Genomic DNA, 13,621 nt, shown 5'->3' with positions numbered 1-13,621 from the left:
ATATTTTAATAAACATTTATAGATATTTATTGTTTTCTTTTTTGTTTGTTGTTGCACAAATAACGACTTAAAGGTAAATTATATTAACAATTGTTGGGCTTTGTGTTCATTTTTCTTGGTTTTTTTTCTTCCCACTTATTTAGTTAGTTTAAAAATTCAATTAATTTAGATAAAAATATTTGATTAAATGACCAAACGAAATGGTTAACAAAACAAATATCGCTTTTAATGATCTTCATATGTATTGTATATATATTTTTTATATGTATATGTATTAATGTATGTATGTATATGTATATTGAAAACAATTTCGAGACCTAAAAACTACATAAACATAAATAAATGACACATTTTGTGGACATAGAAAAATTGAATAAACGTACAAAGAATAACATACAGAATACGAAAGATATAGTTTATATAAAGATGTATGTATATATATGTGTATGCATGAATATATCCGATAAATACATGAACTTGTTGTTGTTGTTGTTGTTGATGACGCCACAACTGTTGTTGTTATTGTTGGTTTTGTTTGCTGTTGGGGGGTTAGTTGTTCATTTTGAATTCATTGCTCGACGTCCTCTCCACAAATGCCTTGGAGGGGGGGTGAACAGTCGTTTATATCCGTGCTCTGGATCTCATTTCCCTGGGGGAGACGGCTCCTTAGGTCACCAACATCACAATCATCATCATTATTTTCCATATCACTGTACATCACCAACATCATCATCATAATCATTATTATCATCGATTTCATTATGATCTTGGACCAATTCTGTTTTTTGTTTCTGTTATAAATGTTATTCGCATTATTTACATTAATTTTCGTGCCGTTTTGGTTCTCTTTCTTCGTTTTTTTTTTGTTTTGTTTTCATTTATGTTATATATTTATAATTATTTAATTAGGTTATTTATTATTAGCACTAATTATTCTTTGGTTGTTCCACTGGTTCGGGTTTTTGTTTTGTCGCTTGGTTATTGCATTTCCTTTTTATTTTTGTTACTTCATTTGTTCATTGTGCTTTTTCTTCGGGTATTTGTTGCTGTTGAATGTTAATGACGGCAGCCGTTTTAAACAATTGCTTTTGACTGGGCTTATTTGTTGTTAATGTTCCTGTTGCTGTTGTTCTTGTTGTTATATCTGATGATGCTGGTGATGTCAGTGCAGTGGATTTTCTTAAACTTTTCCCAAATGTGGAGTTCTCTTTTAAACCTGTTAAAGAAAGGTCAATGCAAAAAAGCGAAAAAAAACGACCATAAAAAATTTTAAATTAATATTTTGTTTGCAATTTTTTCTTAATTAGTGTATGTATGTGTGTGTGTGTGTGTTTTAAAACCATTCATAATTTTTAGTAATGCCATTAATGATATTTGTGAAACAAATAATTGTTAGTTTTAACATCATGGACGTGAAGAAACTATAGTAATGAACAACTATAATAGTTTCAAATAAAAGCTCAACAATTTAAATTATAGTATTAGTAGTTTGTTTAGAATACATATCCTTTTATACACTCTCATTGTTTTTTTTTCATGAAATTTAAGGACAATCGTTTAAAAAACCATTTCTTGTGCTCTCTGTTACTACAATATCTATATGATTGATAAGGTAAACCTGTTTAATTCCAAAAATATCATTTTATTGGCCATATGTTTAGTCAATTTTATGAATTTTTAGTATAGTCGTAGACGGATCTAAAAAACTTTTTTTGGAAACAGTCATTCAACTTCAAAAAATCAACCAAAATTCGTTTGAGGCATTTTGTTAGTATGAAAATTGATTCGACTTATACCGGTTAAAAGAAACAAAAGTTAACCGTAAAGAGAGCTGAAAAATGTTCAAAAAGACCCTCAGAAATACCCTTTGGATCCTCCAATAACTAAAGTCCTTTGATGTCATTTGAAGAAACAGATTCTACTTTCGCATGATTAGACAGAGGCTGGATTGGGCTAATAAAATGCCCTGGGAACTATGGAGGGCATTGGCCCTAAATTTAAGTTTACTGAAATCTGTCGACTTCGGCTCTGGCTTTTACTATAAATTCTGCTAATTGTAAGATAGGACATCTTTTAAAATGTGTGCTATTCGATGTCTCAATTGATAAAAATCTAAATGAAAGTCTAACCCCAAAATTAAGAAGTGAGTTTTAATGTTTAAAGATGTTTACCAAACACCATAACCACAAAGAGCGAGATATGATCTTATGTGTGTGCATGACAGATAGAGAAAAATCAAGAGACAGCGAGTGAGTGAGCGAAAGACAGAGACAGAGTGTGTGTGAGAGAGAAAGAGAGAGAGAGGGCGAATCATATTGCTGCTGATTTCTGCTTTGAAATTATATGGTGCACTGCCCCAAAAAGAAAGTTTTAGAAATGTTATAGTTGCATTTCGTTTACCTTGAAAACTCAAACGATTCTGATAGATCTCAAATATATCGAAAGTTTTATAGCATGGCTCATAGCCGATTGCATCAATGTTGTCGATATCGATTTGAATTTGTTGATAATCAGAATTGTTAGCAGCAGCAGCAGCAGATACTGGGTTACAATTTAGCATATGGGAGGGTATCACAAATAGGTTTTGCTCCATTATCTCGGATGATCTCGGTTTGGAAATGTTTACGTTAACAGTGTCACTTGCTGTTCTCGTACAGGATGTGGTTGTTGCTCTTGTTGTAGCTGCTGTTGTTTCAGGCGTTATTTGTTGTGCACACTGTACAGGTACATTCTGGGGTGGGGTTTCGATATTATTGGTTGGTTTGGTTGGTTGGTCGGGTGTGTTGGAAAATGTTTATGATTAGTGTTAGTTACGTATCTTAAAAATTTCCATTTTTTAACTTGTGTGTGAGTTTTGTTTCATTCTAAATGCATTCGTATTGAAGGAATATTTTGAACTTACTTCGCTATCTTCACAGTCAGCATCATCACGAGAATCGTTTGTTAGCCCCTGCACAAAGTGAACATCATTGCTTGGATCATCTGAGGCCAAATGGGCACGAAATTGTTTATTTCTATAGGATAGACAATGAGTGAAAATTGATAGGATTTTTGGGTTATTTAAAAGGGATGAGTCTCAATAGAAGATTTGTTTATATTACCTTAGCTCAAGCTGTTGCATTTGCTGAAAATGTCTCAGTTTGCCATTGGCCAAATCCAATTTCTCCTCAAGGGCAGCATTTTCCACACACTTGATTGTGTATTTATCAGAAAACGAAAGAATTTCCAAGCGCAGCTCTTCAAGTTCCTCTCTGAAAGAAGTTTCTGGTATATAGACTAAGGCAAGAAGTAAATTTTACTTGAACTTACTCTCTCAACTTGTTTCCATCACCACGGATATGTTCACCACGTTGAACTTGACGCAAAAACTCCTGTTTGAAACGTGCCACCTCGCGCTGAACTTCGCTCTGATGAGCCTTACGCATGGCATCAAGTGCCGCCAGTGTTGCCTAAGCAGGAAAATGAATTAAATAACAGTCCATGGACAGTTTTTGTTCTTTGTAATAATGCCTACCTGTGTTTCTTCAGCTAAGGCGGTTTCTTTCTCTGCCAATAGACGCTCAATTTCCGATTGATGTTTCTCCTCTATTTCGCAAATGAGTCTGCGATGCGATGTCTCCATAGCACTTAGGCCCTTCTCGCAAAGCGTCTATTAAAAAAAACAGTTTCAGCCACACTAACTTTTTGAAGCGTTTCGAAACTTACCCTCAATTGTTCTATTTCCAATTGATAACGTTTACGGAAGCTCTGCTCATCGGCCACATTCGCGTGTTCGTTGTGATAGACCTCCCTAAGGCATTCCAATTGCTTGCCATGCTCTCGCTCGAGAAGCTCCAGTCGTTTCTCTAGCCTCTTGCAGCGCTCTTGCTGTTTACGCAACTCTTCGCTGAGCTCAGTGCGCTGCAGCAGGAGCATCTCCTGTTCCTGTTCCTGTGTGGCACATTTTTCCAAGGCCGTGGCCAGCTCACTTTCCCTTTGCTCCAGGAGCAGTTCGCTACGCTGAAGATCGCTTTCGGTTTGCTGCTGCAAGGCGGATAACTTTTCCACACGCTGTCTTAGCTCACAGCACTTGTGGCAGGCATCTTGAAGGCAACTTAATTCCATTTGCTCGGTAACCATTACACAGGTTTCGGCTAGAGTTCTTTCCAGCTGCCTTAAACCATCCTTGCGTTCGTTCATGGGAGAGACGGATCGTCGACTACGCTGACCAGCTCGCAATTGTTGCAATTGGGTTAGACTCTGTTCGAGTCGCTCTTTGCTGCCCAGGAGCACATGCTCGAGACTGTGCAGTCGTTGCAGCAGGTGGGCATTCATGGGACTCTGACTGGACTCACTGCTGCTTGACGACTCTGTGCATGGGGTGCTGCTGCTTTCCATCGATTTGCGCTCAACGGTCTCCCGTTGAAGTTCACTGAGTTTGAGCTCTAACTGCTCTTTACCCTTCAGTGAGAGGGAGCGACGTCTCTCAGATTTGGCTAGTTTTTGTTTCAAAGCTCTCACCTGACGCTCTGAACCACTGTACTTAAGAGTTAAATCTTGGATGCGTGCCGCCATCAGTTGAAGCTGTGCTCCATCCTCGAGTTTGGAGCGTTCCAGTTTCTGTTGGAGGGCTGCTTGGGCCAATTCCAGGGCATCGTATTGATTTTGAGATTGCTTCAACTCTCGCTTCATAGCTCGTATCTCATTGACAGCCTTCTCGAAACGTGAACGCAGTTCATTGTACTCTTCGGCCAGCGAATCTCTTTGCAGACAATACGGATCAATGTCGCTAATGGTGGTTAGATCACTCAGCGAATCCATTCGCTTCATTTTATGACGTTGCAGATTACTAAGACTAGGCACTTGATTGCTATCCGCCTGAAGTTCTCTCAGCTTCTTATACAAACTCTCATTCTCCTCAATGCCTTGGGCTAGACGATCCTCCAACTGCTTGATTTTACACTGACTCTCGGAGAGTTGGAGGCTCAGACTGTGCATTAGTTCGGCAGCACTTTGCTTGGCATTGGCCAGTTCCCCATTCAACTGTTGCTGTTGCTCCTGCAGACGAGCTGTCAGCTGTTGTTCGGTACGTTGCAACGTGCTCAACAGCTCCGACATGCGAGCCTCGCGTAGTGTGGCCTCCGCTCGAAGCGTTTCGCATTGCTGCTTCAGTTCACGATCTGGTTGATGCTCTTCGGGAACCACCAATAGTGGTAGCTCATCGCTGGCCACACTATCCACAGTGCTGCGACGTGAACTGGGCGGAGAGCTGCGACTACGTTTGTGTAAGCTGGCCAGACTGCGATTGCGCAGACAGCTGCGCAGCACCGGAGGCGATGGCGACAGAGGCGAGCCCCAGTCGAGGCTATCTCGGCGACCACCTTCGGATGCGGTGCGATATTCCTCATCGGAGGAGAAGTGCGGTCCAGCTGGAGTTCCGGGTGTCACGGGACTTGACACCGCCGGCTGTAATTGAGCCTTAATGAAGTCTTGTTCAATATCTGTTGGCTTTGTTGTAGCTGTCGGTGTCTCCACCAGCTGTTGGGGTAATCCAGCTGCACTTCTCAGAACAGCTAGCCAACTGTTCCTTGAACTTGGCGAGAGACTGGCCAATAGTAGACGTTGCTTATCCCAGGTTATTAGCTGAAAAGCGTGTTGTTTTGTGGCATTAGGTTCGGCCAGCACATTGGTCAAGCTGTTGACATCCAAGACGCCATCGAGAACACCTCGCTCTTCGCATAGCGGATCACGGTAATAGAACAGAGCAGCTCCACTAAGTGTGAACCAATGCTTTGACCATTCACCGGTTCGGTTATCCTGCTTCATAAGCCAACCCTTCTTCGCATTTAACGACTCCTCGGCATTTGTTTTGCCCAATGATTTGCTTGGGGTTGAAGCTTTGCTACTGGCCACCTTACTAACCGATCTCAATTCATCCGTTTTGGCCATATAGTTAGCACACATCTCATCTAGATTACAACCACCGTCGGGGTCACCACGTTCATGTTGATAGTGCTTGGCCGGTTTCAATTGAAGCTGCAATCGTGGTGTGCATTTGCTTTTAGCCTCTACTTGCTGCTGCTGCTGTTGTTGTTGTTGTTGTTGCTGCTGCTGTTGTTGGGATACCATAACAGTGGGTATCTTCTTGACTATGGCGGATACAATTGCTGGCGTTGAATTGGCCGCCAATGGCAATGACTTTGGTCTCTCGCTGCTGCCCGTACTCTGATTTGATTTGTTTGTCGATGTCACTTGAAAATCGGTCTCATCCCGCGATGCCGATGAAAACTGATGATAATGATGCTGATTATTAAGGACATTATTAACAGCCGCCGACCAACGTTTGTTCTGCTGTTGACTTAGGTTCGTTATGGTATTGGCAATATCTTTAATGGTCTTTTCATCACGTCGAATATCTTCAATAAGCAGACATGTCGTGGGTTGGGAAACTGTATTCAAGAATGAAATTTATAAATAAGAATAGGGAGATTATAGAAACATTTATCTTGAATTTAAAAATTATCATCAAATAGGGCACTAACGAACCAAACATCTCTTAAATTATCTTTACCAGTGCCTCAAATATTATTTTCCCGTCCTAACCGATTGTAAATTAGAACTAATTTAACGTTAAAGTCATTAACTAAAGTTTTCTTTACGAGCCAAGACAAGTTAATTTAACCCCAACTCAACTTTGCTTTATCGATGATAGCCGTTGCCTGCAATCACCTGAAGGCGAACTAATGAGTTCCCTTATAATTGAAGGAGTTTCTAAAACAAAATGGGTTTTATTCCCACGTAAATGACTACGCCTCAAGCGTAATAAATTAGCCATCCTTATCCCAAATAAACGCAAAAAGGCAGCCATTGCAATGCAGCCATTTACGTTTAGCCTTAGTTTGCTTTCATCATTATTGGCAAAAAACGTCTTCATTAAATTCTGTGAAATATGAGCATGTATTTTTTGTAATTTCATTTTAGTTTTGATCTTCCACATAAGCAAACCATATCAATGCCATTGACTGAAATTAACTTAGACACTGGATCTTTGTGGCAAACACACACACGCACACGCACACGCACACACACACACACCCCTAACAATATTTATGTTAGCCATAAAACCATAAAACCAATGCTGGCACGAGAGGAGACTACCAAAGTTATGTGCGCGCAAATATAATAAAATTATTAAAACGGAGAGAAAAGGGTTGTAAGTGGATCCTTTTTTCGCAGAATACACATGGAGGCGAAAGAGAGCTAGGAGAAATGATGGTGATCGGTTGATAAGAGCCACCACTGACCGCTGTGGTTAGGAGTAACCGAGCCATGAGAGGGTCATAATTTTATTAACACCCAAACGAAAGGCATCAAGCGAAGGCAAAACTTGAAGTTGTCCCATAAAATATATGATTACAAAATATAAATTTAGACTTCACTTTTCAAGTTCCTCACATTTAGGTTTATTATGATTATGAGATGCACAACACAAGCGCAAAAGCCAAAGCCTGGCATAAAGGCAATGGGGACTTCTGACTGCTGAGTGCGAGCATCAATTCGGTCAGTCGAACAGGTTCGTTGGTGCAGGTTGGCAAAAGCTTTTCGGTCGCTTTCTGTTGGCGTTTATCTTGATTATTAAGTACAAAAAACAAAAAATAAGAAAATGGAAGGCCTGAAAAAGGGGAAAAGGGAAAAAATAAAAAGCGAAAGGAGAACACTGGTGAACCCTCGGCGTCATCATCATCATCAACCTACTACTCTACTACTACTACTACTACCATCGCCATCAACACGATTCCAAAAAAGACATCGCCAGACAACGTAGACGTAGATGTCCGCCTCTGACAGAGAGTGACTGACTCACCGGGCAGGTTCAAGGTTACTGTGCTAAATGATTGGCGTCAAGGAATTGTGTCTGATATGGGGAAAGGGGGGATTTGCCTTTAATTGGTCGACTTGTCGGTCGATTGCCAAAGAAAAGATGACCAAAGTGGCCCTGGCGACGCATCGTCGATTACGGCCTGAACGGGGGGTGTTCGCCGCTTCTCTTGTGAGAGCCTCCTCAAAAATCATGAAACGACAAGCGACTGCCTGACTGACTGACTCTACGAATAGTTCGTACGTTGAGTATGTCAGCAATGGAATTTATAATGCTTATGATATTACCCATATATACTCGAATGCAGCTACATACGTTCATTTATATATATGTACATACATATGTAGTATAGTGTAGATGGGCGGCAAAACATCAACATTACGAACAAATCAGTTCAACTCTCTCAACAACTGACGGGCCAAGTTTATTATAAAATGATGTGAAGTATTGCAAACAACACGCAAGGAGTATCAGTTGAGAAGTCACTAGATTTGCTTTAGGTTTTTTGTTGAAACAATTAGTGATCGAAGATTAACTAAGCCGATTTTTGTGCCTACTTAAATGACATTAAGTTTTCTTCTTTTCAATTTAAAATATCCTTAAAATAACTGAAGAAGGGTTAAAAAGAGGCTTTTCTTATTTGTCTTTCTTCTTTTATGGATAACTTTCAGAAATGTGTTTCGGTTATAACGGTTATTTCCAGAGCTAAAGCTTGTCGCTATATTGTATCGTTAATTCGTGTACGTGTGAACAGAGAGTAAGAGAAAAATGATTTTTACTTGCTTTAATTTCGGTTATTCTATATATTTGTAGAATTAAAGCTATAAGCTCTATTTTACATTTAACAACTTTGGTAGATTCTTAGTTCAAAAAGCTAACTTTAATTTTGGATGATCACTTACTTATTTTAAACCATTTTTACGTTCATACTTTTTATGACTTTTTGGTAAAGATTTCAGTTGATGCTTGCTTTTTGGAGGTTCGCTTTATGAAATTTATTGGCCAACCCCGTGACTTCCTTTTAATGCCTTGTTTTGTTTACAGGTCATCAGGGATTCGTGTAATAAATACCGTAATAAATTTGTAGACACACATACATTGCACATATTCGAGCCTCTTAAATCGTCTTGCTCTTATTTTTTATCTGGTTCTTTGTTTCGCTTTTTGTTGCCCTGTTGCCCTTGATGTGTTTTGCACCATTTAATATTTATTGTGGCTTTTACTACGCGCTTTCAAGTTCAAGATCAAATCTGCCTCTGACTATGCCTCTGATCACAAAGACTTCAGACCAACAACAGCTGAGGCAACTAAAGAAAATAAACCCTTGCCTTGGTATAAGGTGCTAAGTGTAATTAAGTTGATAAAAACTGTGTTTTCTGATATATGAAGAGAAGACAACGATGCACCGCATAGTAGTTCAAGCCGTATAATTATAGTTTGCCTTCCATAAGGACGTAGTCAAGAAACAATGTGCAAAACAAAATGCAAGAAGCTGGGAAATGTCTGAAGAGGGGGAAGATTTCAAAAAAAAATTTTATTTTTCCCATTTTGTGTCGCTGGAATTGAAGCGTTTTTTCATTTCTTTAATTAACAACATTTGATTAATTATTGGTACAATTAAGCTGGCTCAGAACAATCCACTCAATCATTGAAACCAAAAGCTCCGCCTTAACCATAATAAATAATCAAATTGCAAGTTGATTTGCCTTTTGCTGTTATGCCCCTCCAAAGAGAGAGAGTGGGAGGTGGAGAAGAACGACGGTTTTGGGCGAATGAAAGCGAAAATTGCCTCTGTGTCGGACAACTATCAGTGTGTGTATCTCTTATCCCCTCCCACCACTCTTCCCCAGTGTCTTGTTGTCTGCCCTGGGGCCCCCTCACACGATGACTTTGAATAATTTCTAACTGGCTTGAGAAAAGAGGCAAAGACTTGGACACCAGACATCCAGCCAGCCAGCCAGCCAGCGATGTTGCATAAATTTTGCTTGCAAGTCGTTACACTTATGAATATTGATTGGTTATTGGTGGTGCTGCTGCTGTTCTTGCTGCTCGAGATACTGGTGATGCAAAGTCTGGTTATATCTGGCTAGTCTGCAAAAGTCTCGTAAATCGTACAACTTGCATCGTTAGCTGCCGACGACGCCTTCTCCTTCATCTCATCTCTATACAAAACTTATATAGTCGGCTGTCATTTTGCATTTGCCCAGAAGTTGTCCAAGCCACCAATATACCCACCCCAATGCCCCTTACTCCTCTCTACGAATATAGAAGACCCCATGATTGGAACGAGTTGGATAATCCTCTGAGCTTCAAATATAATTAAATTCTAAATGGATTTGCTAATTGTCTTTTCATTTCACTGAATAGTTTATTCCTGATTATTCGTTGCTTCGTAAGAAATATACCTATCAATATGTCGATAACCCAATTCTTTTCTATTATTGATAAGGTTCTGCAGCCAATCGAGAAGAATAGACAAAAACAAGGAAAATATCTTAAAATTAAAATGAAATTATAAAAAACATAAAACAATACTATTTTAAATAAGAACCAATAAGTTTAGATGACTCAATTGCTAGATATGATCTTAAGTGTCACTCAAAAGAACTGTCATCATGATGTTTTAAATAAAGTTCAGAGATTAATCAAATAGAGTTTCGGAAAAAATATCATAAATTTAGTATTTAGATATCATTTAGTTGTTGTTTAGATGTCTATCAATACATCATCTTTCTGCTTTCATATGGAGTATGCCCAAACGGAATTATAATTCTAGTTTATAATCTACTTAAAAGTTGAAAACAAATAAAAGATAGCCATAGCCATTTTTCTAGTCTGTATGTATATAAGTAAATAAAATTGTTTATTTCCCTTTTATCAATGGTCTAAGCAACAAAGTATTAAATGATTTATCTTCTTATTTTAATGTTGTTTTACTAACTGCATTTCGTCACATTTTGTGCAAATTTTTGCACTCAAGCCAAGTCAAATCTTCAATTCATTTTCTCTGCCAGCAGTTTTGAGATTTATTTGCTGTGTAATTATTCAGTTTGCTGTGAAACTTTGCCCATTACACCAAGAGACCAAGAAGAAGAAAAGCAAAAACCTATATATTTCAAGCTGGCCCCCTGTCTGACGATGGCCTTAACTGCCCGTCGGGCTATTAGGTGTAGACAGTTTTTTAATCTTTGTCGTTAGGCTGGGGCTTTTCACTCCACACACACAAACACACTCACTTCCTTGGCGAAAGAGTCACTTCTGAGAGCCCCCCAGTTGAATTGCCTCATTTGCTTTATGCACAATTTTCCTTATAGATGGAATGTAATTAGTCTATGTCAGCACTACAACATGAAAATGCCCTAAAGTCCTTCTCTTGCAGTCTTTTGGTAACCGATCTAGCGGACTTGAAACTGAATTCGATATGAAGTGAGTTGTAAGGTGAGATTTTAAATGGGGTTTAAAGTTTAAAACAATCAAATTAAAGCATAAGAGGGTAGATTAAGCAGTCATTAGTTTCTTTGTACTATTTTATGCAAAGACTTAACTTAAAACTCAGCTTTTTTGCTAATAAAGCATATAAATATTTGAAGGTTCCTAGAACTAATTCTTTTTCAAAGATCCTCAGTATCGAAGTTTCCTGTCAAAATGTAGATAAGACGATTTGTTTTCATCAATGGTAAGCTTCTTTGATTGATTGAACTTTTTTAAAACGACCCTCGCATATAGTTAAGATTTCTAATTCTTGGGTTTTTACATTCTATAGTTTCTTTGCTCTCTCTCTTTCTCTATATGGCCACTATAGCCATCGTCATTGTTGTTACTCTACGAAAACAAACGGGTCGAAGGGGTAGTAGACACACTATAATTTAAGCGTGAATATCATTTTTCCATGAACAAGTATCCTGCAGCAATGTATGTGAGAACATTCACAGTAACTGCAATTACCAAACCATTGAAGACTTCGCGGCCAGTGAGGCGATGCCTTTTGAACGGACGATTCTTTGGCCCAGACTGTTGGCCAACTGTGGCCAAAAGAGTGCGCCTCCGACTAAGGGCCATGTGACTTTGTGTAGCTGTCTGTGTCTGTGTCCATACTCTGCGATCTAAAGAAAATTTATGAAGCCTACCATTATACGATGTTAAGTAGTGGAGAATACCCTCCATCTCACTCCATCTCTTTTGTCCCCCTTACTCTATATGTGTGTGTGTGTGTGTGAATTCAAGGTTAATTTCGTGGCTGTAGCTTTAACTAGCTGCACGCACTTCCCCTTAGTGAAGATCCCTTCTATACATGACTGCCCTATCTTCTGGCCCTTTTTGTGCAATCCTTCAACTTTGTGTGTTTGTGTGTGTGTCTGGGCCATGGTTGATAATTTTGATTGCTGCAAGCCATAAATGATCATAAAAATTATAGCAGCCGATACAAGCAGAGCAACGGCAGCAAAAAAAAAAAAAAAAAACCCACCAACAACAGCTAAAAATATATGGCTGTCAGATGAGAGACCAAAATACAGAGCAGAATATGAAAGATTGTTTAAATAATTGGCAAGAGGGTAGCGGTTGGCCAGTCAGGCAAAAGTAAAAGTTACTTTATCAACTTTGGTTTTTATTCTTAATACGAAAATACAGATTTTTCTCTCTTATGAATGTTTTTCATCAATTTTTGGTTTTCCCATTGCCTTACGTTGTGTTCACTGAAAAGCTGTTGGGTTTGTCTCTCAGCTAAACTCATAGGAAATGAATGAATGAAAGCTTTTTTCTTATTAAACTAAAGTATTTTATTAGGGGGCTTCTAGAAGAAAAAAGTATTCAAGAACAAAACATTTTTAAGTCAAAGCAAAATAACTGCTCATCTAAAAGAATAGTTCTCAATTTAAGCGAGTTATCGACGATTAGTGCCCAACTGTTTCATCTGCTTCATCTTTCGTTTATTCCTTTGTTAAAAATTAACTTACCCCGATTTGTGATCTCATTGCCAGCATTACGATTATTCTCATCCTGTCCACCCAAACGAGTGGCATCTTTTGCTTTTCTGCTGGATGAAACCTGCTGCTGTTCTCCATCTGCATGCTCATCATCTTCATCATCTTCATCATCATCTTCGCCAGTTTCGACGCCATCGTCTTCCTCATCATCTTGGCTCGGATTTGTTGTTGTTGTGACAATAGTGTTTGAGCTCCCAGTTGGCACTTCCAAATTGCTCAACAGATTTCCAGCCGATTGGGACGACGTTAGTGTGTCCTTGTGATATGAACTATGACGATTGCCCAATTTGGTTGATAAATCTGTATTATTATTATTCGATTGTCGCAGGCTGGTAACCACTTGGCCACCTGGCAAAGTAGCACTTCGCTTATGTCTTCCCTTCGATTTGGGAAATGCTGCCAATATGTTGAGCCACCATTGCGATTCCTCTTGGCTGGTGCCCTTGACAAAGGTAACCCTTTCCGGAGTGGTTATGGCAATGGAATTGGGATGACCAGTTACCTCTACAGCGCTGGTCACCTCAATCACTTTGGTCATATCGATGCAGGCCTGCGGCACCGTTTCGGGCTACAGGAGAAGATTAAAAAAAAAAGAAAGAAATTAGTAAATTGCAAGAAGTGCCAAATGAAATGCAAGGAGCATATTTAATATTATTCAGTTTGTGTTAAGAGCAAATTTTTCCTATTTTATGTATTCTTTTTATGACTGTTAGAGCGTTATTTTAGAGTTAGAGTTTAAAGAATTTTGGGAGTACAAAATTCTAATTAATATCTTCAA

The 13,621-nt window shown here is 38.9% G+C and overlaps 1 protein-coding gene across 3 annotated transcripts in view; it reads right to left on the bottom strand.

Annotated features, from left to right (window-relative positions):
* Positions 1-3: 3 nt before the first annotated feature.
* Positions 4-13,621, bottom strand: part of osp (outspread) — a 106,421-nt gene continuing 92,803 nt past the window's right edge. For 2 of the 3 annotated variants that reach the window (XM_068284521.1, XM_068284522.1), the window contains 8 exons: positions 12,814-13,411; positions 3,706-6,428; positions 3,515-3,649; positions 3,310-3,449; positions 3,102-3,251; positions 2,903-3,014; positions 2,401-2,731; positions 4-1,216 (listed from right to left, as the gene is read on the bottom strand). In XM_068284521.1, the coding sequence (XP_068140622.1) occupies positions 1,017-1,216; positions 2,401-2,731; positions 2,903-3,014; positions 3,102-3,251; positions 3,310-3,449; positions 3,515-3,649; positions 3,706-6,428; positions 12,814-13,411 (4,389 nt within the window). In that variant the 3' untranslated portion in view covers positions 4-1,016. The remainder of the gene's footprint in view (positions 1,217-2,400; positions 2,732-2,902; positions 3,015-3,101; positions 3,252-3,309; positions 3,450-3,514; positions 3,650-3,705; positions 6,429-12,813; positions 13,412-13,621) is intronic. The other variant, XM_068284523.1, reaches the window with a different exon arrangement.

Source organism: Drosophila tropicalis, unplaced genomic scaffold, assembly GCF_018151085.1.
Source record: "Drosophila tropicalis isolate 14030-0801.00 unplaced genomic scaffold, ASM1815108v1 contig_393, whole genome shotgun sequence".
Taxonomy (NCBI): Eukaryota; Metazoa; Arthropoda; class Insecta; order Diptera; family Drosophilidae; genus Drosophila; species Drosophila tropicalis.
Note: the sequence above shows the minus strand (reverse complement) of the source record. Positions and strands in the feature narration are given on the sequence as shown.